This window comes from Notothenia rossii, assembly GCF_949606895.1.
Source record: "Notothenia rossii genome assembly, chromosome: 2".
Taxonomy (NCBI): Eukaryota; Metazoa; Chordata; class Actinopteri; order Perciformes; family Nototheniidae; genus Notothenia; species Notothenia rossii.
Window position 1 is genome coordinate 90,603,963 of NC_136904.1, and position 25,162 is coordinate 90,629,124.

Sequence of the window (25,162 nt, forward strand, 5' to 3'; positions counted from 1 at the left end):
GGGGACACATGTTGATGTAGAAGAGACATGAAGAAGAGGGGACACATGTTGATGTAGAAGAGACATGAAGGAGAGGGGACACATGTTGATGTAGAAGAGAAATGAAGAAGAGGGGACACATGTTGATGTAGAAGAGACATGAAGAAGAGGGGACACATGTTGATGTAGAAGAGACATGAAGAAGAGGGGACACATGTTGATGTAGAAGCGACATGAAGAAGAAGGGACACATGTTGATATAGAAGAGACATGGAGAAGAGGGGACACATGTTGATGAAGAAGAGACATGAAGAAGAGGGGACACATGTTGATGTAGAAGAGACATGAAGAAGAGGGGACACATGTTGATGTAGAAGAGACATGAAGAAGAGGGGACACATGTTGATGTAGAAGAGACATGAAGAAGTGGATTTTGCATAATAGGTGACCCCTAAACTTCATATATGTTTGAAAAAGTCAAGCTCACTCACATCACTAGCCCAGGTGTTACCCAGGATGGCCGTCACATAGGCTGGGGTGTCAGTCACAATGGAGTAATTGTTGAACTCCTTCTTGGCCTCCGCTCTGTAGTTAAGCTGGAAGAGAAGATATCAAATGGTTGAATCATCACTGTATTAACATATAAACCAAACATTATTAATGCGATTGTTTGAAGTTTCCTGTGATTTGTACAGGATGTCACTCACCTCGCTCTGCTGCTCGTAGGACTTCTTGGCACGAAGGATCTCCGGGGTGTCCCAGACGAAGCAACCCATTCCCTTCATCCAGGTCAGGTCCTCCTTGTAGAACACCTATTGAACGGCAAGAGCAAAAAGCACAAGTTACATGTTTAATAACGGAGAAAAAAATCTGATACAATCCGTTGCTTGCAAACATCATAGTTTATACTCTATATCAAGTTGAAGGCTAGCATTGAACATCTTAATAAGCCTTTGGGCTACTGGTTAAATGAAGATCCCACTATCTTATTATGGTTTGAAAATAGGATGTCCATCTTGTAGAGATTATCTCATGTGCTCATTTAATGCATGGCTTTGTGCATGTATGTATTTCGAGGGCCTTATTCTACTCCATTTTATTAGTATTTTGCATTTTATCTTGTAATTGTATTATATATTTTTATACTCTCATTCATGTTTGATGATCTTTGAAGCCCACTAAGACAATGGTGTTTTGTGACATTGGGTTATATTAATAACATTAGATTGTATTTGTGAATTCATTTTTGTTTTCTATAACTGTATAAGACTAAAGTCGGAGTTTCCCCTGGTAGAATAATAGTGTTTTTCTTCTTCTATCTCTCTCTATTTCTTGTATATATTCTAATAAATACATATAAAATTGGTTATATGTAATCAAATGCTTTTATATCTAACAAAACACAAAGCTGTTGAATTTGTCTAAACATCTAACACAGGACACTGCGCAAAAACAGGTACAAGCACCCCGTTGTGTTTGGTGAGAATAATCAATATATCAATGTGTGTTATTGGGTAATTTGTCTGGCTGTGAACTTGACGAGAAGCTTCCTGGATTCTTTTCAGCTAATCCATACCTCAAATTATTAAAAAACGCAACAGCTTCCTAAATAATAAACCTACATCGCTGAGGATCTCGTTGGTCTTGCGGGCGCGGATGAGGTCCTCCTGCTCGGGGTGGCAGGTCCACTGGTGCAGGTAGGTCCGGTAGAGCACCTCGCTCAGCATGTCCTGGCTGCGCTTAGCCACCTTGTTAGCGATGATGTCCGGGGGGATGTGGTTCTTGGTCTTGGTGATGTGGTAGTCCTTATTGTAGAGCCTCTGTGAAGAGAGGAAGCAGGGAAAGTTATTGACATTGTCATTACCATTATGAACAATATCCAGAGATGGCAAAAGTACACACATCCTTTACTCAAGTAGAAGTACAGATACTCGTGTTTAAAAATACTCTGGTGAAAGTACTGACTAAACTTCTTTACTCAAGTAAAAGTAAAGAGGCTTTGAAATGTACTTCAGTAAAAAGTACCCATAACTAGCAGCTGTTTTAAAGAGTACCTGACCTCCCTTTATATTAATAGAACAATAATGTCATTGTTAGCTAATGAATGTTTCCATGGTGACCAACGGCAACATGACAACGTTTCCATTGGTCCCTCTTCTTTAGAGAAGACCAGGAAATGATGGATACACGGATCGTGTTCAAATCAATAGGCACGCAATGACTCTAAATAATAATGATCACGCCACCAAACACACATTCAGACTAAAGGACCAGCCTGTTTGGAAAATGTAAGAAGTAGAAAGTACAGGTATTTGAGTTCAAAATGTAAGAAGTAGAAAGTACAGGTATTTGGGTTCAACATGTAAGAAGTAGAAAGTACAGGTATTTGTGTTCAACATGTAAGAAGTAGAAAGTACAGGTATTTGTGTTCAAAATGTAAGAAGTAGAAAGTTCAGGTATTTGTGTTCAAAATGTAAGAAGTAGAAAGTTCAGGTATTTGTGTTCAACATGTAAGAAGTAGAAAGTACAGGTATTTGTGTTCAAAATGTAAGAAGTAGAAAGTACAGGTATTTGAGTTCAACATATAAGAAGTAGAAAGTACAGGTATTTGTGTTCAAAATGTAAGAAGTAGAAAGTTCAGGTATTTGTGTTCAACATGTAAGAAGTAGAAAGTACAGGTATTTGAGTTCAACATGTGAGAAGTAGAAAGTACAGGTATTTGAGTTCAACATGTAAGAAGTAGAAAGTACAGGTATTTGAGTTCAACATGTGAGAAGTAGAAAGTACAGGTATTTGAGTTCAACATGTGAGAAGTAGAAAGTACAGGTATTTGAGTTCAACATGTAAGAAGTAGAAAGTACAGGTATTTGTGTTCAACATGTAAGAAGTAGAAAGTACAGGTATTTGTGTTCAACATGTAAGAAGTAGAAAGTACAGGTATTTGTGTTCAACATGTAAGAAGTAGAAAGTACAGGTATTTGTGTTCAAAATGTAAGAAGTAGAAAGTACAGGTATTTGTGTTCAACATGTAAGAAGTCAAAGTAAAAAGTCGTCAGAAAAAAAGAGTAGTGGAGTAACGTACTGATACAAGAGAAATGTACTTAAGTACAGTAACAAAGTATTTGTACTCCACTACTTCCCACATCTGGCAATATCCAACAATGACATCACACTTCAAGGTCTATTTCTTCCCCTATTTGCTCCTTGCAACCTTATTCCTCTCCTATGTATGCACCACTATAGATTAAAGCAAATTCCTTATGTGTGTTAACGCCTACGAGGCAACACACCTGATTATGATAAAAGTTGATCTGGTCCAAGTTTGTGACGGACCTTAGATTTACCTAAAGAAAGGTGCTATTTTGACTATTGATTATCAATCTCTCGCTTAAGGGAGTTTTTTGTAGTATTTGAATAACTTTTTAAAACTTTCTTTGGCTTTCATTTTGCAATATCATTCATATCTTGTTTAACTTTCTTATCAATTGAAGGATGTCTTTTATAGTACCTTGCAAAAGTATCAGAAAGGTCTTGTCATGTATGGAATAAATAGAAGATATCTTACCAGTCCCTTGTTCTTCTCCTGTCCTCCACAGCGCATCACCTCAGGGAAGTCCACCAGGGTCCCGGCCATGTAGTGACCCTTTACCTTCTCATGGAGCTCATGGTACTTGGCCTAGAAAATGTCCAGAATAATGAAAGTCAGTTTTCAGTCGACCTACTATAAGAAGAAAACATGATGCCCTTGTGCTTTTACATTTAGCAATGAACACCCTAAAGGAGTCACTTACGTCACTGATGATATCCCTGCCCTTCTTTCCGCTGAGAAGTGGGATGTATTTTTCGTCCAGCTTGTAGCCAGCAGCCTTAGACTCGTCCCATTGATGTTTGTAAGTTTTCTGAAGTGACCCAAAGTAGACACAGAGTTAAAGGCAAGTCTGATGTTACAAACAAATATCATACATTTATGAAATAATCTTAGGATATTGCATTACCTCGCTGATGTTCTTGCCCACTTCCCTGCTGTGTGCCAGTTGAGGAGTGTCGTCCGAACCAATATAGTGACCCTTTTCTGCGTTGAAGGTCTCTTTGTACTTCAGCTATAGTGGGAAGCACACAACGTTATTCATCGTTTTTACTTTGCTTCTTGAAATTAAGAAGTTAAACTTCTTTTTTTTTACATACATCACTGAGGTTAGCGGCGTTAACTCTCGCCAAGATGAGCTCAGGACGGTCCACGACGTGGGTGAATTTTGCGAAGCCATCCTTTGCGCCCTGCTTGTAGGTTCTCTGCAAGGTAAAAAAACAACATTGAGGTGAGTCACAATGAACTGAAAACAGAAAAATGGGCAAAAAGTGCTGAAAGAAAACAGCGGTGTGATTACGGTAACGTACCTCGTTGAGAATCGACTGAGCATTCCTGGCTTTGACGTGGTGGACGGACTCAGCCGGCATCCAGCCGCAGCCTCGGAGCCATTCCATGTCAGCCTTATACACACACTGAAGACAGAAAGCAAGACAAATGTTAAACATTAATCATACCACCTGGTGGGAAAATAGTGAATGTCCTCTTCCAGTATCAGAGTAACATGATATCAAAGGTATCCCAACTGTAGCTGTGAACATGACAGGATGTGTGATTACCTAGAAGAGCATCAGGACTGTTTGAGGCATATGATAGCTATGTGATTAACATGATGATTCAGCCTCTATGGAGAGAGACATATGACAAGCATGATCATTTCTGACGTGGAGCTAATCTGAACTAAACATTGAATACTGCTTTCTATTCCTCCATCTTGAGACTGTGGAACTCCCTCTCTTGTATATCAGCATGTGAAGGACACTGTTCAGGAACAAGTTGTACCAAATGCTCTGTATGTGATGACTACTTCCATTCTTGAGTTCATTCTTCCCAGTCTCACGGCATTTCGTTTTATAGTCACGAAATTAATTTAATCTATTGATTTGTGTTCACCAACACGATTTTCGCATTTTTTTCATGTCACACAGAACGATTTTAAAAGCAATGTATTTCTATTGGTAGTATGTTTCGTGTGCACCACGTGTTTTTGTCCGGTCGGGTCTTGGAAGACCAGAAGCTGTGTGGTTCATAAAAACATTTTCTTACTCAATATCTTACCCTAAGCCTAACCCTATCCCTTTTATTTTAAATTGTATAATGTCTGAGTTTTTTTGCCGTCCGCGAGGAAAAGAAATGGGTCCTCGGAATATTGAAATGTTTTGTCATATTATTTTCCTTTAATTTGTTATTATTTGGTGCAGGCACGAAACATGTAGTTACCAATAGAAATACATTGCTTCTAAAATCGTTCTGTGTCAGAATACTGAAATCTGTATTTTTTTTAATCTGTTTTTCCTTCTAATTTGTTAACATTGCTTTTAAAATCGTTCTGTGTGACACGAAAAAAATGGCGAAATCGTGTTGGTGAACACGAATCAATAGATTAATTTCGTGACTATAACACGAAATGCCGTGAGACTGTGTTGATACATGGATCCTGATATTGAAGCTCAAGCCGGTGACGAGTGATATTTTTCTAACACCCCCTTATCAGGATATGTATCGTATCACAGCCCTAATGCGCCGTCTAAGACGCTGTCTTACTCCAGCCAGCAGGTGGTGCTGTTGTTTTGTGTTACTTCTTCTTTTATTAGAAACAGCGTAGTGAGACTAGAGTTTGAATCTGAATCCATCCTTCTTTGCTATGTATTGTGGAAAGCATTGCCTGTAAGTATTTTTGGTTCTTTACATATTCACAAGTGGATATCAACGAGTATTTTTGATATTATTTCAATGTTTAAGTACATTGCTATTTTGTTATGTTTGTGGTGTATTGAAATGTTGTATATATATTTTTGCATCACAGCTAAGTGCCTAATTTCTATGTATATTGTATTTCTTTCAGTTTTACTCTGACTTGTGGATGTAAATATCTTATTTAAGGCGTATTTTTTTTAACTTAAAAGGTATCAGCTAGAAATGTCTCCAGTTAATTACTTACAATAAGGCAATTGTTTTTTGTATTAAAAGTTTTCTGAAATAGCATGTTTAAATATGCAAATTATCCATTATCTCATTATGCACATATTTTAACACATTTCACGAATCGAAATCTGAACTTTGGATAAAGCCAGGTTCACAATTCTTGTTTCATTTTGTAGTCCTGACATATCAATATCAATATCAATTTTCGCCATGTTTTTAGGTATAAAATGTTGTATAATTCAGGCTATCAATGATCTATGAACAAAACCTTCTGTAAAAGCCTTCATAATATTGATAGGAACATAAATGGAAGGTTTGGTGTGTCTAAGTGCTACTGAAGTTGAAATTTCGAACTCGGAGTAGGAGAAAAAACTCATTTTGAGAAAACGACCTTTAAAGATTGCAGTGTGGCGCTAGCTAAACCCTCCTGTTCTTTGGATGACAGCTTGCGCATCGACGCACTCCATGAAGTTATTTCATGTTCGGGGTCATTTGTTTTTTGTATAACCTTGCTTTGTGCAAATGACAATTGTTTTCGTCCTCTCTGTGAACGTGTTTTTCGCCGTTCTTTTGCCATTTTGAGATTTCAATTTCCAGCGGAAAGCTAACCAGGAAGTGTTTTAGCACACCACGTGACGCATCTGAACGAATCACGTTATCAGAAATTGACACCAGCCAATGAGATTTCATTTCTTGGTTTAAGACCCCTTTGTACTTTCACGATTGGTTGCTGATACAAAGGAAATGACCATATTTGGATCCGATGAGATTGTGCAGGAGAGACACAGCTTTCCAACGATATCTCTGTTGAATGGTGCACACAGCGGTCGCGGTACTTTATGTTACGTTAGAATGCTAACTTTTGGTGAATTTAGGAGAAATCTACAGACGCAAATAGACAAACTATAGTAAAATAAACACTTAAATATGTATTTTGTACGTTTTCCTTCCAAAAGCCTGAAAGAAAACTTTTTATAGAATCAAAATAGCACAAAATCTCAAAATGGACCAGTACTTGAAAAACGATGTTTTGCCTGCCGTGTCTCGCCTTAAGGACATACACGCTTGCCACTTGTCGAGGAGTTATCTATCTGCATAACTGTACTCATAACAACAATAAGGGCAGAACACCTAATATTAATATGATACAAAGTCCGGGGAAAGTGTGATTAGCACTTACATCGCTCTGCAGGTCGTAAGCTTTCCTGGCCTGGCGCACGTCAGTGGAGTCTGGCAGGCAGGTCCAGTTGTGCAGGTGAGTCCTGTAGTTGAAGTCGTTGACCTGGATCTGGCATTTCTTTGCCAGTTCAATATTCAGCATGTCAACAGGCAGGTTGAACTTGGTCTTGGACTTGTTGAAGTCCTTCTTGTACAGGGCGTCACTGGCAATCCTGGCTGAGTTCAGAGCCAGCATGATCAGAGGGTCGTCCTGGACGCAGCGAGCACCGATGTGGTGGCCCACCTGCTTACGGTACGATTCAAGGTACTTATGCTGCAGAAAAAGAAAAACATTATCTCTATGTGCCCAAACCCACAGTTCAATTAGGAACAACTTTCATTTCATATTCTGATTATGAAAGGAGGGGTAAGTGTGTCAGTCTACTCACTTTACTCTGCACTTTACTCGTGGAGATGCACTGCTTGATTGGTACAGCGTCTCCAGGCATGAAGTAGCCTGTGGCTTTGACCTTATCCCAGGCTTTGGTGTACAGTTTCTGCAAGAGATAGAAATGGTTATTATAAGTTGTATGATGATTTGTCAAGCTGATGATAGCAAAGGATTAGGTATTGTTAAAATGTAATATGTAGCAAATCTTCAGTCATCTTACCGGGTGAAGAATCTTAGCCACCTCTCTGGCTGTGGCGAGAATTGGAGTGTCTGGAACGGAGTACTTGGTCTTGTCCTTGTGCCAGGCCTCACGATATGTGGGCTGAACAGAAGGATAAACCAGAAGTTAGTTACCAAACAAAAACTGGAATCTGTCATTGTCACGTTTAAGTGCTTTAATTGAAGATAGGCCTCAAACACATCCGAAATTGCAGAGAGTCTTCCTCACCTCGTTGAGGACTTTAGCAGCATTCTTGGCACAGATCATGTCCACCCTGTCAGTTGGAACAATGAATTTCTGCGTATCCAGCTTCACACGGTAGCCTCTCTGTAAAATAGCAGGAAAGGTGTGCAAGAACAATAATTTAGCAAATACACTGAGGGAACAAATGCATATGCAAAATGTTTAACAAATGTATATAAATGTGTGTATTTAAGAAGCTAAATGGAAGTCACACTCACATCAGCCAGGACCTTCTGTGCATGCTTCACCCTCACTACATCCACAGACTCATGTGGATTCCATCCACATCCACGGATCCATTCCATATCAGCTTTGTACACAGCCTAAGGAAACAAAAACAGGTTCATGTTTATGAGATATAAATGTACAGTATTTACAATGTGAGAGTTGCTCGATACAGATTACATATAATTCAATAATAATATGTGATCATTGCTTCAATTGAGTGGATATTATCCACAAGCATTTCTATAAACCTACATCGCTCTGCAGGTCGTAAGCCTTTCTGGCCTGGCGCACGTCAGTGGAGTCGGGCAGGCAGGTCCAGTTGTGCAGGTGAGTCCTGTAGTTGAAGTCGTTGACCTGGATCTGGCATTTCTTGGCCAGTTCAATATTCAGCATGTCCACGGGCAGGTTGAACTTGGTCTTGGACTTGTTGAAGTCCTTCTTGTACAGGGCGTCACTGGCAATCCTGGCTGAGTTCAGAGCCAGCATGATCAGAGGGTCTTCCTGGACGCAGCGAGCACCGATGTGGTGGCCCACCTGCTTACGGTATCCTGCCTTATATTTGTACTAAAAGAGAAGAGATAGAAGGTGAAGCAAGAAATGTATTTCATGTATGATTTTACCGTATTTAAGCCTTACTTACATCACTGACGATATCCCTGGAAGCTCTGGCCTTCAGCACAGAGATAGTATCCTCCTTGATCTGGTAGCCTTTGGCCTTCTGCTCATCCCAACTCTTCGTGTACAGTTTCTGCACAGAACAAGAACATATGATCAAAAAAACTGCAAAACAGTTGAAGCAAACCAAAAAGTAAGTACTTTATAAAACTACATTTCAACCTGTGCATTTTAAAGACATTTATGTAAAGTTTCAATACTTCTAATATGGGTTGAACTTGGCTTGTTTTAAAGCAAACTTACATTGCTGATGCTGACAGCATTGGCCTTGGACAGAATAAAGCCGGGGGCGTCGGGCGGCATGTGGAATTTGAGCTTGTCATTATCCCAGACTTCCCTATATTTCCTCTGTCAGAAATAAATAAAAAGGATTAAAAACATATTGAGTTTAACATTTACTAGGAAAGGCATTTGGCATTACTGAATATGTAATAACTCACATCACTGATGTTGATAGCGTTTTGCTTGGACAGGACCATAGATGGCAGATCGACCACGCTGGTGAACTTCTCGTTGCTTGGGGGCTGGCGGTAGAGCCTCTCATTGAAGATGTTCATGGCGTGCTTAGCTTTGACGACGTCCACTGAGTCCTGTGGGGACCAGCCGCATCCTCTCAGCCACTCCATATCAGATTTGTACACGGACTGAAAAAGGAAAGACAAATAATACAGATGTGTTTTTGTTCTTGTAGATTTTTCAACTTTGATGCTCCAACACATGGACGAAGTGATTTCCCTCTCCACAAACCGAATAACATTATGTTGGGAAAATACTGAATGTACTCTTCCAACATCAGAGTAACATGATATCAAAGGTATCCCAACTGTAGCTGTGACCATGACAGCATGTGTGATTACCTAGAAGAGCATCAGGACTGTTTGAGGCATATGATAGCTATGTGATTAACAGGATGATTCAGCCTCTATGGAGAGAGACATATGACAAGCATGCTCATTTCTGACATGGAGCTAATCTGAAGTAAACATTGAATACTGCTTTCTATTCCTCCATCTTGTTACTGTGACTCCCTCTCTTGGATATCAGCATGTGAAGGACACTGTTCAGGAACAAGTTGTACCAAATGCTCTGTATGTGAGGACTACTTCCATTCTTGCAAGGATAATAAATACATGTATCTGTATATTTAACCTCAAGCCAGTGACGAGTGATATTTTTCTAACACATTACATATACTTACATCGCTGTTTAAGGCGTAGGCCTTCCTAGCACGGACCACATCCGTGGAGTCGGGCATGCAGGTCCAGTTGTGCAGGCGGGTGGAGTAGTTGGTTTGGTTGACCTGGCTCTGGCATTTCTTGGCCAGCGCGATACTCAGCATGTCCACTGGCAGGTTGAACTTTGTCTTGGACTTGTTGTAGTCCTTCTTGTACAGAGCTTCACTGAAGATCTTGGCTGCATTAGCGGCCATCATGATCAGCTGGTCGTCTTTGACGCTGAGTGCACCGATTTGATTGCCACACTGCTTGCGGAAACCGGCCTTGTATTTGTACTAAAAACATGGGATGGAAATATTTAGATTATTCTCATAAAAGGAATCATTGCAGTGAATAAAATAAAGGATAATGCTACTGAAGAATTTAGATTGTGAAGCAAAATACTTCACAAATAAAGACAGACTTACATCACTGATGATATTTCGGGAGGCCTTAGCTGCCAAAACAGAAATGGCATCTTTGGGAAGGTAGTAGCCTTTGTTGATGGTTTCCATATAGCCTTCACGGTATTGTTTCTGGGAACCAAAAGAAGGAATAGGCAGTTAGTATGTCTGCTATACATTTAGTTTAAATCCCGATATCAGTACCAATGGAGACTATTTCCTTGTACCAGTGATTAAAACATCAACACTAAAATGTCCTTCATTCTTCAAACATTAGGACAATATCTGACAATTATTCTTTTAGCAAGTTAACAATTATTGATATGATCATATGTGATGCACTTATTGGTTTAAGAACTACATTGAGAGGCACTACATTACCAGACTGGTGTTGATATTATTCTGCTTGGCCAGGATGATCTCTGGGATGTCAGTACCCATGTGAAGTTTGACCTTATCCGTATCCCAGGCGGAAGTGTACGCTTTCTGTAAACAGCAGATTGACACAGTTTTATGGGATTCATCGAGTCGAACAAAGGGAAGTAAGTCAACACTTTCCCACATATTCTGTATAATACTTCAAATCAAAAGAAACTAAGATAAAAATGCAAAATAACAATAAAGTACAATGTTATAGGATCTCTACCTTGTCCATGATATGGGCATTTGCCGTAGCAAGGGCATATGGGATGTCACTTGTCTTGGCTGTAAACTTGAATTTGCTTGGATGCTCACGGTACTTCCTTTCATTCAGGATATTTCCTGCTTTCTTGGCCTTCTCCACATCAACTGAACCTATTGGCACCCAACCGGTTCCCCTCATCCATTCCATGTCGGCCTTATAAACAGCCTACGAGTCATATCGGGAGGATAAAAAGTGGAGACACATTGAATACAAATAAATAAGCAAAATAAAGTTGAGCAAACACATTCTGATAAACTCTCGTTACTAACATCGCTCTGCAGATCGTAAGCCTTTCTGGCCTGGCGCACGTCAGTGGAGTCTGGCAGGCAGGTCCAGTTGTGCAGGTGAGTCCTGTAGTTGAAGTCGTTGACCTGGATCTGGCATTTCTTGGCCAGTTCAATATTCAGCATGTCCACGGGCAGGTTGAACTTGGTCTTGGACTTGTTGAAGTCCTTCTTGTACAGGGCGTCGCTGGCAATCCTGGCTGAGTTCAGAGCCAGCATGATCAGAGGGTCTTCCTGGACGCAGCGAGCACCGATGTGGTGGCCCACCTGCTTACGGTATCCTGCCTTATATTTGTACTGTGTAGAAAGAGAAGGTGAAGGTCTTTAATTAAAGAATTATCTTATGAATACATTTAGTTAGTTATAGGTTGGCATATCATTATATTTATTATATTTTATACAATAGATATACAGTACATCGTTCACTGTCAATACGGCCATATTTTGCCAAATTGGGATCAATAAAAGTATATCTAATCCAAAGTGAAAGTACAATACAAGTAAGCACACATTTGTATAGCCTTGGGCCCCCGTTTCTGAGCCACATTGCTTAAGACAGGTTATTTCGTATTGCTGTATATGTCTGAGAGAAAAGTGTCCTTTCGTATGTTACGTACGTCACTGATGATTTCTCTTCCTTTTTTGGCAGCAACAATAGAGACAGCATCGGTCTTGATGTCGTAGCCCTTTCTGAACATCGCGTCAACAGCTTCCCTGTACATTTTCTGAAAGAAACATTTAAATAGTTGATTATAAAATGGACACTATCAGCATCATATTGTCTTACATGGCTGTATAATACAAGTGGAGGTCAAAACAGACCGAACGCACCTTGCTCATGTTGTAAGCATTAGCTTTAGAGAGCAGAATCTCAGGTAAGTCTGCGTTTACATGGTTCTTGACTTTGTCAACCTCCCAAGCTGCCGTATAGTTTTTCTGTTGTGAGGAACACAAAAAAGGGATTGAAAACACAAACACACCAGGAGATGATTGAAGGAATTGTAAAAGAGGGATTTGATATTCTTCACCTTGTTGATGATGCCAGCATTTGCTTTGGCCAACACCATGGACATGGAAGACATGTCCGTGGTGAATTTCTGTTTGTCTGGTTTCAACCTGTACAGATGTTCGCTGAGAATCTTTCCAGCGTGCTTTGCCTTCACCACATCAACTGAACCTATGGGGATCCATCCGACGCCTATCACCTCATCCCTGTCAGCCTTGTATACAGCCTGTTGGGAGAATAGTTTACATGTAACATTAAAACAACTCAGCACATTGTTTGTTGAAAGATATTGAACGTGTCCAAGAGAGGCTCACATCGCTCTGCAGATCGTACGCTTTCCTGGCCTGGCGCACATCACTGGAGTCTGGCAGGCAGGTCCAGTTGTGCAGGCGGGTGATGTAGTTGGCGTGGTTGACCTGGATCTGGCATTTCTTGGCCAGCTCGATACTCAGCATGTCCACAGGCAGGTTGAACTTGGTCTTGGACTTGTTGAAGTCCTTCTTGTACAGAGCGTCACTGGCAATCCTGGCTGAGTTCATAGCCAGAACGATAAGAGGGTCGTCTTTGACGCTCAGGGCTCCGATGTGGTGGCCCACCTGCTTACGGTATCCTGTCTTGTACTTGTACTGATGATATCAACAGAAAAAGGTTTTATGATATCAGAAATCCTGATTATAAATGATAATATTATAAATGACAGCATTATAAAAGTAAGTGTTAGTGTTCTTCCAGTATAAAGGAGTGTAAACAAAAAGTAGCAGCCATTAATAACAATAATAATTTGCCCCAAACAAATATATTGCATGACAGTGTTGTTATAGCTAGTGTTGTTGTGGTCACTTACATCACTGATGATGTCCCTGGAGGACTTAGCAGCCTTTACAGAGATAGCATCCCCGGGAAGGTAATATCCTTTGCTGATGGTGTCCTCATAACCTTGTCTGTAGAGTTTCTACAAAGAAAGACACAATATGAATACTTTTGTTAACAGCTCTTCAACAAATGAAGGTCCAATCATTCAGCTTCTTCACTAAGCTAACCTTGCTCATGGTGATAGCATTCTGCTGACCGAGGACGATCTCAGGGGTGTCAGGGTTGATGTGCAGCTTGGTCTTGTCCTTCTCCCATGCGGCGGTGTAGAGTTGCTGGAACAAACCAGAAATAAGTGTTACTTGATGGTTTTAACTGAAGAGATCTCAAGAGAGAGGTCTCCATTGCAAATCAAGGTAGTAATAGACCCTTTTTTCACAAAAATATATTTGAATTCAACTCAAAATATTTCAATTCGAACCTTGTTCATGACCAAAGCGTTATTCTTCGCAAGTACGAGGTTCATAGCCTCTGTGGTGCTCTTGAAGGGGAAAGTGCTTGGGGGTTGGCGGTACTTCCTTTCATTCAAAGCATCTCCAGCTTTTTTGGCTTTCTCCACATCCACTGAGCCAATGGGAACCCAGCCCAAACCCTGGAGCCACTTCAAGTCAGCTTTGTAGACAGCCTTTGAAGTGAGTAAAGAAAACAATTACATTCCTCACATACTTGGTAGCATGAAACTGAAATAAAAACAATAAAGCAAGAGAGCTACACTCACATCACTCTGTATGTCATAGGCGTGCCTGGCCTGGCGCACATCAGTGGAGTCTGGAAGACAAGTCCAGTTGTGCAGGCGGGTGATGTAGTTGGCGTGGTTGACCTGGATCTGGTTCTTCTTGGCCAGCGCAAAGGCAATCATGTCCACGGGCAGGTTGAACTTGGTCTTGGACTTGTTGAAGTCCTTCTTGTACAAAGCGTCACTGGCAATCCTGGCTGAGTTCAGAGCCAGAACCAGCAGAGGGTCGTCCTGGACGCAGCGAGCACCGATGTGGTGGCCCACCTGCTTACGGTATCCTTCATGGTACTTGTGCTGGAAGAAAGTGTAACAACAAAGTTCCATGGTTACATGTGCAGTGATAAATATATAGAAACGGTTTGTATTTGTTAGAAAGCTTACATCACTGGCAATATCCCTGTTCTTCTTGGCTGCAAGGATGGAAATGGCATCGCCGCGCAGGTCGTAGCCCTTCTTCTTGGAGTCTTCATTTGCCTGCTTGTACTTTTTCTGTAAACAAACACAAACATCCCAGAAATTAAGTATACATTTACCCTTCAAGGTAAACTAGAATATGTGTCTCTGTATCACCATAAATACTGAACATTTCACTTACCAAACTGTAGTTGACATTGTTTGCTTTGGCTAGAAGAACATCCATAGAATCAGGCATGATGTGGATCGTTGTCTTGTCCTTGTTCCAGACATCGGAATATGCTTTCTGTGGGCATAAAAAAAAAAAAAAGAGAAATTACTAACATGATGAACACTGCAAATATGCATTTTTATGATTACATCATTGTAATGTTATTTCATACCTTGTTCATAACCTGGTTATTGGCCTTAGCCAACACCAGGGGTATGTCGTCGGTGGTGATTTTGAATTTGAAGTTGCTTGGGTGTTGACGATACTTCCTCTCATTCAGAGCATCACCGGCTTTCTTTGCCTTCTCAACATCCAGTGAACCTATCGGCACCCATCCGATACCCTGCATCATCTTGAAGTCCTCCTTGTACACATTCTGGATACAAAAAAAAGTTTCAATATTGTGAACGATGATTGTAAAACTTGAAACGTCTGCAAAACGAATACTGCACAAAGTAAACATTTCAGGATTCATACTCACATCACTCTGTATTTCATACGCTTTCCTGGCCTGGCGCACATCAGTGGAGTCTGGAAGACAAGTCCAGTTGTGCAGGCGGGTGATGTAGTTGGCGTGGTTGACCTGGATCTGGTTCTTCTTGGCCAGTGCAAAGGCGAGCATGTCCACGGGCAGGTTGAACTTGGTCTTGGACTTGTTGAAGTCCTTCTTGTACAGATGGTCACTGGCAATCCTGGCTGAGTTCAGAGCCAGAACCAGCAGAGGGTCGTCCTGGACGCAGCGAGCACCAATGTGGTGGCCCACCTGCTTACGGTATCCTTCATGGTACTTGTGCTGGAAGAAAATTGAACAACAAAGTGTCATGGTTACATGTGCAGTGATAAATATATGGAAACAGTTTTAAAAAGAAATCCCACAGCTTACATCACTGGCAATATCCCTGGTCTTCTTGGCAGCGAGGATGGAAATGGCATCGCCGCGCAGGTCGTAGCCCTTCTTCTTGGAGTCTTCATTTGCCTGCTTGTACTTTTTCTGTAAGTAAACACAAACATCCCACATTAAATGTACATCCATTTCTGATTAAAAGTAGGTCTGGGTTATAATAAGACACAGATGTATCGAAAACAAACAATATCCTAATGAATATAGCATATTGTAACCTTGTTTAGAAATATCTTACATCAATCAAATGTTTTAATATTATCATTATACTGTATTTAATTGCTTTACCATAATATGTTGAATTGTTCACTTACCAAACTGTAGTTGACATTGTTTGCTTTGGCTAGAAGAACATCCATAGAGTCAGGCATGATGTGGATCGTTGTCTTGTCGCGGTTCCAGGCGTCAGAGTATGCTTTCTGTAAAGATAAAACAATATATATTATTATTACAATATTCTCTGCAAGAATGCATTTTAATTAACGGAAAAGCTTTCATCCTATCAGTATAAGTAGTTCAACTGAGCCATTTTGACCCTCTCGGTTACAGGATTGATGATTTCATACCTTGTTCATAATCTGGTTATTGGCCTTAGCCAACACCAGGGGTATGTCCTCGGTGGTGATTTTGAATTTGAAGTTGCTTGGGTGTTGACGATACCTGCTCTCATTCAGAGCCTCACCGGCTTTCTTTGCCTTCTCAACATCCAGTGAACCTATCGGCACCCATCCGATACCCTGCATCATCTTTAAGTCCTCCTTGTACACATTCTGGATGCAGAAGAAACATTGTGTTATACTGTATGGTCCAAGATGTTCAAAAAATAAACTTTCCATAAGATACATTTCAGGATTCATACTCACATCACTCTGTATGTCATACGCTCGCCTGGCCTGGCGCACATCAGTGGAGTCTGGAAGACAAGTCCAGTTGTGCAGACGGGTGATGTAGTTGGCGTGGTTGACCTGGATCTGGTTCTTCTTGGCCAGCGCAAAGGCAATCATGTCGACAGGCAGGTTGAACTTGGTCTTGGACTTGTTGAAGTCCTTCTTGTACAAAGCGTCACTGGCAATCCTGGCTGAGTTCAGAGCCAGAACCAGCAGAGGGTCGTCCTGGACGCAGCGAGCACCGATGTGGTGGCCCACCTGCTTACGGTATCCTGCATGGTACTTGTGCTGGAAGAAAATCGAACAACAAAGTTTCATGGTTACATGTGCAGTGATAAACATATGGAAACAGTTTATCTTTGTTAAAAAGAAATCCCACAGCTTACATCACTGGCAATATCCCTGGTCTTCTTGGCTGCGATGATAGAAATGGCATCATTGCGCAGGTCGTAGCCCTTCTTCTTGGCGTCCTCATTTGCCTGCCTGTACTTGTTCTGTATAAAAGAAAGTAAACATTTTAAATTAACATCTTCTGAAAAATGGTTGTTTACGTATAATAATGTTGCTTTAAAGCGATCAATTACTCACCAAACTGTAGTTGGTTTTGTTTGCTTTGGCTAGAAGAACCTCCATAGAGTCAGGCATGATGTGGATGGATGTCTTGTCTTTCTCCCAGGCTTGATTGTAAGCTTGCTGTAGATTACATTAAAACAAAAAAGGTTTAGTTTCAATAATGTAAAATTAAAAACATTTATAAAAATGATATATACAGCGGATGAAATTAGAAAACTCCTAACTTGTAGCACTTCTTAAATCTAGTAGTGGAGAATGTTTTCAAGCCATCAGGAACTTTTTCTCAGTTTTGTTCACATTCAATTTCGCTTAAGATTATATTGAATAGATTAAAACTACACTTAATAACCTCCTCAGATTTATTTTCTACAAGCAGAGGCACAATAAAGGTTGTACTTAATCAGGGTTGTTGTTTGCATTGATCTCTAAACCTTTCAAATGATGTGCTAAAAGAAAAACATATATTTAAAGCTGAATCATCACTGATATTGCTCGATGCAGATGATGTGTTGATATTCCTCACAGAACGACAGAAACTCAGCACTATCTTTTAACATAAAATAACAATTTTAGAGACATTCAGGGTATAAATTAGATTATATATAATGTAATGCAAGTCTGTTAATCATTACATTATTTTAAATGTACCCTAAATAAGCCCATTGGATATTTAGAAATTAATATCACTTCCAATGAACAGCTTGTTTCGAGTAAATCACTCTTCTTTACCAAACAATGTTTATTCTTATAGAGTATGATTAAATTGACTTTGCTGTTATCGACATTAGGAAAAACCTGAGTTATGAAACCTAAAATTCCTTTTTTCTATTCCAGACCATGCTATCGTCCAGCCTTATGTTTTGAAAGACCGAGCAAAAAACGCAATACAAAGTACTGTCTCTACGGCCCGTCCACACGACAGCTTCGACAGCTTCAAAAACGGTTTCCAACGCGTCTGCCCATTCACTTTGAATGGGGTGACGTCACGTTGCCTCGCTTTTCGCCGAACTGAATTGTGGGAAGCAGAGCGGAGCTTTCCTGGCGTTTCAGGCTGCAAAAGTTGAGCAATGTTCAACTTCTGAAGCCGGAGACGCCGGAGTAGCCAGCGTCAGCCAATCAAATCCCGTTTATGCAAATCTGACAGTTCAAGCGCTAGCCAATCAAACCGCGTGCAAGCTGGGAGAGCCAGACCGCAGTTCATTTCTTCATATTCCAAACGAGAAATTACGGTAGCAAATTACCCGGTTCTTTACGACCAGAACTATTTACTGGGATACAAACCGGAGGAACCAGGCATGGAGGGAGGTGGCAGAGACAGTGGGTGAAACTGGTAGGTTTTCGCCTGTTTGGGGAGTTTATATATATATATATATATATATATATATATATATATATATATATATATATATATATATATATATACTGCTCGCATAAAATCCCCGGGGTTTTTTGCTTTGTATGCCGGGGGCGGGACATTCATGTGATTGGTTGTTGGTCGCGGTGCTCGAATAAAATCCCCAAGCTTCAGGCACGCCCAGCTCCAAGCTTTTTTTGAAGCTATAGTGTGGACGGGCCGTTATAGTTAAAGACAACCTGTGAAGTGAACTTGCTGAAAAGCATGCATCAATACTGTATAAAACACAACGTTATACATTTAAAAAAACTGCATGGAAAATACCTTGTTCATAACCTGGTTATTGGCCTTAGCCAACACCAGGGGTATGTCCTCAGTGGTGAGTTTGAATTTGAAGTTGCTTGGGTGTTGACGATACTTCCTCTCATTCAGAGCCTCACCGGCTTTCTTTGCCTTCTCAACATCCAGTGAACCTATCGGCACCCATCCGATACCCTGCATCATCTTGAAGTCCTCCTTGTACACATTCTGGATACAAAAAAAAGTTTCAATATTGTGAACGATGATTCTAAAACTTGAAACATCTGCAAAACGAATACTGCACAAAGTAAACATTTCAGGATTCATACTCACATCACTCTGTATTTCATACGCTTTCCTGGCCTGGCGCACATCAGTGGAGTCTGGAAGACAAGTCCAGTTGTGCAGGCGGGTGATGTAGTTGGCGTGGTTGACCTGGATCTGGTTCTTCTTGGCCAGCGCAAAGGCAATCATGTCCACGGGCAGGTTGAACTTGGTCTTGGACTTGTTGAAGTCCTTCTTGTACAAAGCGTCACTGGCAATCCTGGCTGAGTTCAGAGCCAGAACCAGCAGAGGGTCGTCCTGGACGCAGCGAGCACCGATGTGGTGGCCCACCTGCTTACGGTATCCTGCATGGTACTTGTGCTAAAAAAGAAAGTGTGAGGGTTTTATCATCAAATAAAAAAACTCTTGAGGGTGGGAATATCACAATTGATGTATACAGTTGTTGGAACAGTATAGGAATATCCACACAAGCACTTACATCACTAGCAATAGCAGTGGAAGCTTTGGCAGCCAAGACTGAAATGGCATCACCACGAAGATGGTGGCCCTTCTTCTTGGACAGCTCATGGTCCAACTTGTACAGTTTCTGAAGAGAGAAAGGATATACATTTTTATTAAGGAGAGCATGTCTTCTTTATACTGAATCAACTAATGCACCAACATGAAGTAATGTAATCAATCAGTTTATTAACCAACAGTTCAAAATACAAAAATTATGATGATTGAAATCCAGCAACCTGGTAATCTACAGTAGCTCAGACACAAAGCAAATAGTATTTAAAATATGATTACTCTCGAAATGGAGATACCGTTCTGTTTACTGGTCCCAAACAATTCCTTTTGGCAAGATCCATACGGCTAGTTTTGTTTATTTCCATAACAGACCCCAGAGAAGATCTAGAAAAACATGTGTGGAAACATTAAGTATAACCCCTTACCTCACTGACGTTCTTCTTGTTTCCTCTGGCTAGAACAATGTCCATCGCATCAGGCATCATGTGGACTGAAGTCTTGTCTTTTTCCCAGGCAGTGGTGTAGGATTGCTAAAAAATAAAATGTACGTCACATAAATGCTAGAGTAGACCAATTTGTGATTTTAAAAAAACAAACACAAATCCTATCCAGTACCTTGTTCATGATCTTGTTGTTGGCGGTGGCCAGTAAGAGATCCATGGAGTGCATGTCTTTAGTGAAATTGAATTTGCTGGGAGACTGACGGTATTTGGATTCGCTGAAGATACGTCCGGCTAATTTTGCTTTCTCAACATCCACCGATCCAATGGGAATCCATCCTACTCCCTTGACGTAGCTTTCATACTCACTCTTGTACTGGTTCTGAGGGGGGAAGTCAACAAAAGCAGTTTATTTTAGATGCAAAACAGCTACATGCAAAGTCAATGTCCCAGTTTGGAGTGAAAGTCTTGTGTAAATAGATATTATTTAAATCAGACTCTCTACGTACATCACTGGCGATGAACTGCATGTTATGAGCAAGTTGCAGGTTCATAGCGTCAGGCATCACAGTGTGGTGTGGGTTGGACTGCTTGTATCCAGCATTAGTCTGAACACGTGAACTTTAACCACACCTTTATAATTAGTCCATTGCTTACTTTGCACTTGAATTAAGACTAGAATAGAGAAACAAAACATATGCCATTGTCCAATTTCACTTAATAGTTTTTTGACATGTATATGGTATAGATCAGGGGTTTTCAAAGTGTGGGTACGTGAGCCTCCCCTCAGACAACATAAGAACAGCCACGCCCCCGCTCCCAATTATTATTGCTGTTATTATTATTATTATTATTATTATTATTGTTGTTGCTATAATGCAGGGGTATTCAATTGCATTTCAAAGAGGTCCAGTAAGAGAACATGTAATTAAATGCTCTATTTTCGCTGTCTACCTTCCGCCATTTGAAATTACTCCGACTGTTTCTCTCCTCTTGTCTCGTCTCTGTGTGTGTTTGAATCTATCGTGCTGACTGCACCGATTTGATTGGCTGAGTAGCGTCACCTCCTTAAAACATTAAACAATAACTTTTTTTAAACCTTTTTATTTTTATGTTTTAAACATATTGTATAAAACTCCCCCACTACTTGGACTATTCCTTGCACCCCTCTAGAATAAGCCCGAATGGTCTCAACCATATTGCATCAGTAACGTGCACTTGTTATTATAACAAGATCGCAAGGACGCTGGTAGCGATCGGAAAATCGAGTGTTGTTCAGTTTGTGTGTTGTGGAACATGCGTGTGCGTGCATGAAAATATACCACACACACAATTACAATTGCATGTTCAATTCACTACCCTGGAAGTTCATACAGTTGTTAAAGTTGGAACAGCCTGTGGACAGACGTTCTTCCTTGCATGTCAGTCGCCGACACCTTCTTACAGAGGACAGGCACATCTAGCTGCAGCACGACCCGTATATTTCCGCACGCCGTGTTCTCAAGACATATTTTTTTTTAACATTTTCAACATGGTGGATAAATCCTTATATGCTCCCGGCAACACACTGAACTTTGCCTCCTTATTACACTCACCCCTACTTTAGTGGGAACAATGAGTCTGCGTCTTTGATGCACACAGGAATAAACGCAGATCATACTCTGGCTGCAGCCTTTACCGGCACTTGCTTTTGATCAAAGTCAATGCGGAAAACCTGCACTCACACAGGTAGGTGGAGGTGAAGGGAATGAGCACTTTTACAGCCTTTTGGGCGAGGTGGGGGAACTCACTGTCCACAGACAGCCACAAGTGGGCAAGTGTCACTTTACTCGTCTTTTTCTCGTTCTTTTGTGTCTCACGCTGCGCCTCCCCTGAAGCTCTCTGGCGCCCCCCAGGGGAGGCGCGCCTCACACCTTGAAAACTGCTGGTATAGATAATCTTGCACTATTGATTGTACTCTGTTTCTTCTTGCACTATTTTATAGATTAGTTTGATTGTTTTATGTCTTGTATATATATCTATGTTGCATTGTTGAAGGAGCCTGGGACTTCAGATGTCCACTGCCATAACTACACTGAAGCTACTCGGCTATTGTTCGGGTAAAAAGTGAGAACATACATCACTCTGAATCTCCATCATGCTGCGACAACGCTGCACGTTCAAGTTGTCGGGCAGCATCATGTAGCCGTTAGGGATCTTCCTGTATCCGGCGAAGGTCTGAACCTTTGATGCATGTTTGGCCTGGGTCAAACTCATCATGTCCACTGGGGAATGATACTTCAGCTTGGCCTTGTTGTAGTCCTTCTTGTAGTTCTTGTCACTCTGCAATTTGGCCAACTGCATGTAGTGGACCATCAGAGGATCGTCCTTGATGCTGCGGAAACCAATATGGTGTCCTCTGGCCTTCTCGTAAGCCAGCTTGTACTTGTACTGTAAACAGTGAAAGAATACTTGTTTAACATGCATGGTGGGTTTCAGTAGGTTCCCTTCTTAATTTGGCACAGGAATGTTTGTTCAACTTACGTCACTGGCAATTCTGGTTCCAGCTTTGGCGGCCAAGATTGCGATGGCGTCTCCTTTGAGATGGTAGCCCTTATTGGCCATCGCCACAACACCGGCTTTGTAAAGTTTCTGTTTGGATAAAAGTAAGAGTGTTAAAATACACAAACCGATCACCATTATTTATATACAATTAGAGGTAGGTTAAACAGTTTTAAGTATTCCTCTTACCTTGCTCATGTTGAGGGCATTAGCCTTGGCCAGGATGATTTCAGGAGAATCAGGCATGACGTGGATGCTCAGTTTGGCCTTATCCCAAGCTGCAGTGTATGCTTGCTGTAAGACCAGAAAAACAAATGAATGATGATAATAATTCATACTTAGTGGCCCTGCACTCTACAGAACAGTTAACCATGATGCACCTTGTTCATGATCTTGTTGTTGGCAGTAGCCAGAGCAATGTCCATGGAGTCCATCAGCTTGCTGAACTTGTGGGTGGATGGGTCGGTGCGGTACCTGTTGTCGCTCTGAATCAGACCGCCAAGTTTAGCCGTCTCAACTCCAATTGAGCCGATAGGGACCCATCCAGTGCCTCTGATATAGTTATTCCATTCAGACTTGTAGTCACACTGAAAAAAAACATAATTCAGATGATTAGAGTTTGATAAAAATCAATTATTAGTTGTTTTCTGCCATTGTGGTAGAGAAGCTCCCTCTGGAGGGAACACAGGGATTCTAGCCTTTGCAGACACACCTATAGAACACACTACAGGAAAGGGGAGACCCCAAGAAGCATGTTAGGGCCCCTTTAATGTTTCAAACTTACATCGCTAGCCTGGGTGCTCATGTTGCGAGAGTGCTTCAGGCTAATTGCATCAGGGAGGAGAGAGTAACTGTGCTGGATCGTTCTGTATCCGGCGAAGGTCTGAACCTTTGAAGCATGCTTGGCCTGCACCAAACTCATCATGTCCACTGGGGAGTGATACTTCAGCTTGGCCTTGTTGTAGTCCTTCTTGTAGTTCTTGTCACTCTGCAATTTGGCCAACTGCATGTAGTGGACCATCAGAGGATCGTCCTTGATGCTGCGGAAACCAACATGGTGTCCTCTGGCCTTCTCGTAAGCCAGCTTGTACTTGTACTGTAAACAGTGAAAGAATACTTGTTTAACATGCATGGTGGGTTTCAGTAGATTCCCTTCTTAATTTGGCACAGGAATGTTTGTTCAACTTACGTCACTGGCAATTCTGGTTCCAGTTTTGGCGGCCAAGATTGCGATGGCGTCTCCTTTGAGATGGTAGCCCTTATTGGCCATCGCCACAACACCGGCTTTGTAAAGTTTCTGTGAACACATAGACAGTCAGATGAATTAAATAAGAACAAAATCAAAGTATGAATGGATTTAAATGTATATGGTAATGTAATGCTTTACGTTGCTCATGTTGAGGGCATTAGCCTTGGCCAGGATGATTTCAGGAGAATCAGGCATGACGTGGATGCTCAGTTTGGCCTTATCCCAAGCTGCAGTGTATGCTTGCTGTAAGACCAGAAAAACAAATGAATGATGATAATTATTCATACTTAGTGGCCCTGCACTCTACAGAACAGTTAACCATGATGCACCTTGTTCATGATCTTGTTGTTGGCAGTAGCCAGAGCAAGGTCCATGGAGTCCATCAGCTTGCTGAACTTGTGGGTGGATGGGTCGGTGCGGTACCTGTTGTCGCTCTGAATCAGACCGCCAAGTTTAGCCGTCTCAACTCCAATTGAGCCGATAGGGACCCATCCAGTGCCTTTGATATAGTTATTCCATTCAGACTTGTAGTCACACTGAAAAAAAAATAGATAAGTTGTTAGAGTATGACTCGTGTCAACGTTTTGCACAATTGTGAAAATCAATAGATGCATTTATGTGTTGCAACTGGCAAAAAGTAAAATATTAGCCTCGAAACTGCGGATGGGTAGAAGTATAAAATAGCAGGAAATGTAAATACTTCTACTACACTATAATTAAACATGACAATTAGCAGTGATTGAAAAAATTTCCATTTAAATTTAAACATTTATTTAATTTTATTCTCTGTGTTTATTTAATAATTTTTTTTTTTGTATGATGTTAGAGCCCGTTTTAACTCTGTTTGAAAGGTTCTATATAAATAAAGTGTATTATTATTATTTAATCTGGAAGGAAACTTTGGGATTTTAGCCTTAGCAGACCATTTACATGCACAAAAGCCTACATAACGCACTACAGGAAAGGGAAAACCCCAAAAGGCATTTTAAGGCCCCTTTAAGGTTTCAAACTTACATCACTAGACTGGGCGTTCATTTTGCGACACCGCTGCACGTTCAAGTTGTCGGGCAGGATCATGTAGCCGTTAGGGATCTTCCTGTAGCCGGCGAAGGTCTGAACCTTTGAAGCATGCTTGGCCTGGAGTGATACTTCAGCTTGGACTTGTGGTAGTCCTTCTTGTAGTTCTTGTCACTCTGCAATTTGGCCAACTGCATGTAGTGGACCATCAGAGGATCGTCCTTGACGCTGCGGAAACCAACATGGTGGCCCTTTGCCTTCTCAAATTCTTTCTTATATTGGATCTGGAAAAAAAGGAGATTGTGGACGTTAGT

At 41.0% G+C, this 25,162-nt stretch overlaps 1 protein-coding gene across 1 annotated transcript in view; it reads right to left on the minus strand.

Moving 5' to 3' along the window:
• neb (nebulin) overlaps positions 1-25,162 on the minus strand; it is a 101,000-nt gene that overhangs the window by 51,170 nt on the left and 24,668 nt on the right. The window contains 55 exon segments of the mRNA XM_079666316.1: positions 471-575; positions 687-791; positions 1,602-1,799; positions 3,545-3,655; positions 3,771-3,878; positions 3,975-4,079; positions 4,165-4,269; positions 4,375-4,479; positions 7,170-7,481; positions 7,597-7,704; positions 7,819-7,920; positions 8,047-8,145; positions 8,280-8,384; positions 8,542-8,853; positions 8,930-9,037; positions 9,208-9,312; positions 9,405-9,608; positions 10,163-10,474; positions 10,607-10,714; positions 10,964-11,068; positions 11,229-11,432; positions 11,537-11,848; positions 12,169-12,276; positions 12,383-12,487; positions 12,580-12,783; positions 12,872-13,183; positions 13,402-13,509; positions 13,598-13,702; positions 13,849-14,052; positions 14,146-14,457; positions 14,545-14,652; positions 14,759-14,863; positions 14,961-15,164; positions 15,270-15,581; positions 15,672-15,779; positions 16,004-16,108; positions 16,256-16,459; positions 16,553-16,864; positions 16,963-17,070; positions 17,165-17,269; positions 18,828-19,031; positions 19,137-19,448; positions 19,567-19,674; positions 20,027-20,131; positions 20,217-20,423; positions 22,160-22,471; positions 22,565-22,672; positions 22,772-22,876; positions 22,963-23,169; positions 23,367-23,678; positions 23,772-23,879; positions 23,970-24,074; positions 24,161-24,367; positions 24,846-24,973; positions 24,976-25,132. Of these exon segments, the coding sequence (XP_079522442.1) occupies positions 471-575; positions 687-791; positions 1,602-1,799; positions 3,545-3,655; positions 3,771-3,878; positions 3,975-4,079; positions 4,165-4,269; positions 4,375-4,479; positions 7,170-7,481; positions 7,597-7,704; positions 7,819-7,920; positions 8,047-8,145; positions 8,280-8,384; positions 8,542-8,853; positions 8,930-9,037; positions 9,208-9,312; positions 9,405-9,608; positions 10,163-10,474; positions 10,607-10,714; positions 10,964-11,068; positions 11,229-11,432; positions 11,537-11,848; positions 12,169-12,276; positions 12,383-12,487; positions 12,580-12,783; positions 12,872-13,183; positions 13,402-13,509; positions 13,598-13,702; positions 13,849-14,052; positions 14,146-14,457; positions 14,545-14,652; positions 14,759-14,863; positions 14,961-15,164; positions 15,270-15,581; positions 15,672-15,779; positions 16,004-16,108; positions 16,256-16,459; positions 16,553-16,864; positions 16,963-17,070; positions 17,165-17,269; positions 18,828-19,031; positions 19,137-19,448; positions 19,567-19,674; positions 20,027-20,131; positions 20,217-20,423; positions 22,160-22,471; positions 22,565-22,672; positions 22,772-22,876; positions 22,963-23,169; positions 23,367-23,678; positions 23,772-23,879; positions 23,970-24,074; positions 24,161-24,367; positions 24,846-24,973; positions 24,976-25,132 (9,252 nt within the window).